This window comes from Aptenodytes forsteri, unplaced genomic scaffold (assembly GCF_000699145.1).
Source record: "Aptenodytes forsteri isolate BGI_AS27 unplaced genomic scaffold, ASM69914v1 Scaffold217, whole genome shotgun sequence".
Classification (NCBI taxonomy): domain Eukaryota; kingdom Metazoa; phylum Chordata; class Aves; order Sphenisciformes; family Spheniscidae; genus Aptenodytes; species Aptenodytes forsteri.
The window spans coordinates 4,579,685-4,582,078 of record NW_008796222.1 but is presented as its reverse complement, the minus strand read 5'-3'; the positions used below and the strand labels follow the sequence as shown (position 1 = coordinate 4,582,078).

The 2,394-nt window shown below is 45.9% G+C and overlaps 1 protein-coding gene across 1 annotated transcript in view; it reads left to right on the top strand.

Moving 5' to 3' along the window:
* Positions 1–1,312: 1,312 nt before the first annotated feature.
* RFX6 (regulatory factor X6) overlaps positions 1,313–2,394 on the top strand; it is a 40,102-nt gene continuing 39,020 nt past the window's right edge. The window contains exon 1 of the mRNA XM_019474603.1: positions 1,313–1,342. Within this exon, the coding sequence (XP_019330148.1) occupies positions 1,313–1,342 (30 nt within the window). The remainder of the gene's footprint in view (positions 1,343–2,394) is intronic.

The following is a 2,394-nucleotide window of genomic DNA, read 5'->3' as shown; positions in this document are numbered from 1 at the left end:
ATGAGGTCTCCCCTCAGCCTCCTTTTCTCCAGGCTAAACAACCCCAGTTCCCTCAGCCGCTCCTCATAAGACTTGTTCTCCAGACCCCTCACCAGCTTCGTTGCCCTTCTCTGGACACGCTCCAGCACCTCAACGTCCTTCTTGTAGTGAGGGCCCCAAAACTGAACACAGTATTCGAGGTGTGGACTTTGTAAACAGGCACAGCACCAACCTCCAAGTATAGAAAAATATTTCTATAAAGCAAAAGGATTTGTCTGTTTTATTGCTGCATGAGTGAACAGTTCAAACAACACAATTTCTCTTTGCTTGCCAGGATTAATCTTTCCATCCTATAAATTACTTTAATTGCTAATGATTTCACATATAGAACCTTTTTAAAACAATCTGAGTTTAATAAAGAGCACTGTCTGTCCCCTGTCAGAGGAAAATATTTTATATTTATTTTATGTTACTTATTAAATAAATCCCTTATTTCTATTAATTATAGAGTAGATATGTTTGCTCACCTATTGGCACTGGATGATGTACCTGTTCTCGTGCGTGCTTTAAACATTATGCGTTTACTTAGGAGCACTGGCCTATCTACTTTTCTTTCTTTACTACTGCAAACATAAGCTTAGTTTTATACAAAGCTGGTAACACCACACAACAGTCTTTCACTGGCTTTGAAAGAACAAGTAGGGGATGGTTTTGTGAGCCAGAAAAGGTTACTAGGTCCAGGGAGAACTTCTGTTTACTGAAAAAGCTCTTAAAATCATCATCAGTTTTAGGTAAAGCTAATTAAATCAGTGCCTGGCCCTCAGAAGGGACAGGAAGGGACTACAAATGGTTGTTGCCCCAGGGTGGAAACTAGCTGGTCCCTGGACCAGACCCCTCACTCAGTTAATCCCTGTGTTGATGGTGGCTAGAATTCATTAGCGTCACTGAGGGGTATTCTGACATCATAGCAAAGGAGAATCCTGCTCTTAAGCAACAAATTACATTTAGCTCCACATTACCAAAAAGACAATGGCACATTGGATTTTGCTCACAAAAGATTCAACACAACAATTAGTAGTTGGGAGGTTTTATTATACCGTAGAAATACTGATCCTCATCAGCCAAATTCTGAAGTACTTGGGTCAGCCAAAAGTCACAGAGAAGTCAGAGGGTCAAATGCGATTTTACCGTAACCTCAAAACAAAGCCATTGAAACCAGAAGCTGAACTGCCTCAGCGAGTTATGCTAAGAACCTGTGCACTGACAAAGTCACGTATGGACATAGGCATATGGACAGTCATGTATAGCATCACATATGAAGTAAGAAGGGGACATGGGAACAGTGAAGAAATGTTTGAATAGAGTAAGCAGTAAGGACGGAAATATATTTTACGCAGTTAAGGGAAGAGGTGTAAGCAGAAGCAGCAGAAAGTTCAGGCTAAATGCCATTTTTGACTCTGGGACTCTCTCACAGGTCTTCCTCATTTCTGAAGTCTGTCATTCATACTTACGATGCGGTTTTGGGCCTTTTGGCAGATACGGGCTACACCTGGGGTTTTGCTAAATACGGATGTGATAGCTGATAGCTGTCCTGATAATGCATCTGTGCAGGAGTGGAAGTGGTGATATTCTGCTGCTTTGTACTGCTGGTGGGATAAATGACTTGAGGTGCAACAGAAGATTGGAAGAAAGTAGAAGGAAGAACAGCTCTTCACAAGCTTTGTGTCTGTGACAGCCCGACACTACTTGATGGCTAGAAGAATGCCTCTAACATTCATCTGATACAGCATTTCAGGGCTGCTTGCCACCACAAGCCGTATTACAATTTCCCAGCCCTTGTCTGGGAGGAGCACAACGCCCAAGATTTTGCTTTAACAAAGACATATTAGAACAGTGGATGTTGCAGTGACCATGCTAATTTTCCATCCTGCTGACAACTTCGCTCTCTGGAAAAAGCAGGGACCATCTTTCTGTGATTGCCCCCCGCCATCTCTCTCAGTCAGCCTGCTGAAATGGGGCAAAGCAAAGACACGTCTGCCAGATCAATGCGATTGATTTGTACAAAATCAAGACGTTTTGTTCCAACACCCACAAAATTACACTAGGAAATAACAAAATACTGACAGTAACAGACGGTGCCCAGGAGGGTCCCGCAGCCTGCCAGCCACGGCCGGCTCCCCCTCTTGACCACGGCCGGCTCCCCCTCTTGGCCTTGTGGCTGTCAAGAGGCTGCTGCGAGGAGCAGAGCGCCTGTCGGCCACCCCTCGCCCTCAGAGGAGAACCCCCGCGGCCGCCCTCTGCCGTGAAGAGATGAGGGGAGCCCCCGCGGCCGCCCCCTTGCCTTCCCCGCGGCGAGGCGACCTGCCAAGAGCTACTCCCTGACACCAGCGAGAGCCACCGCCGGCGGGACGTCAA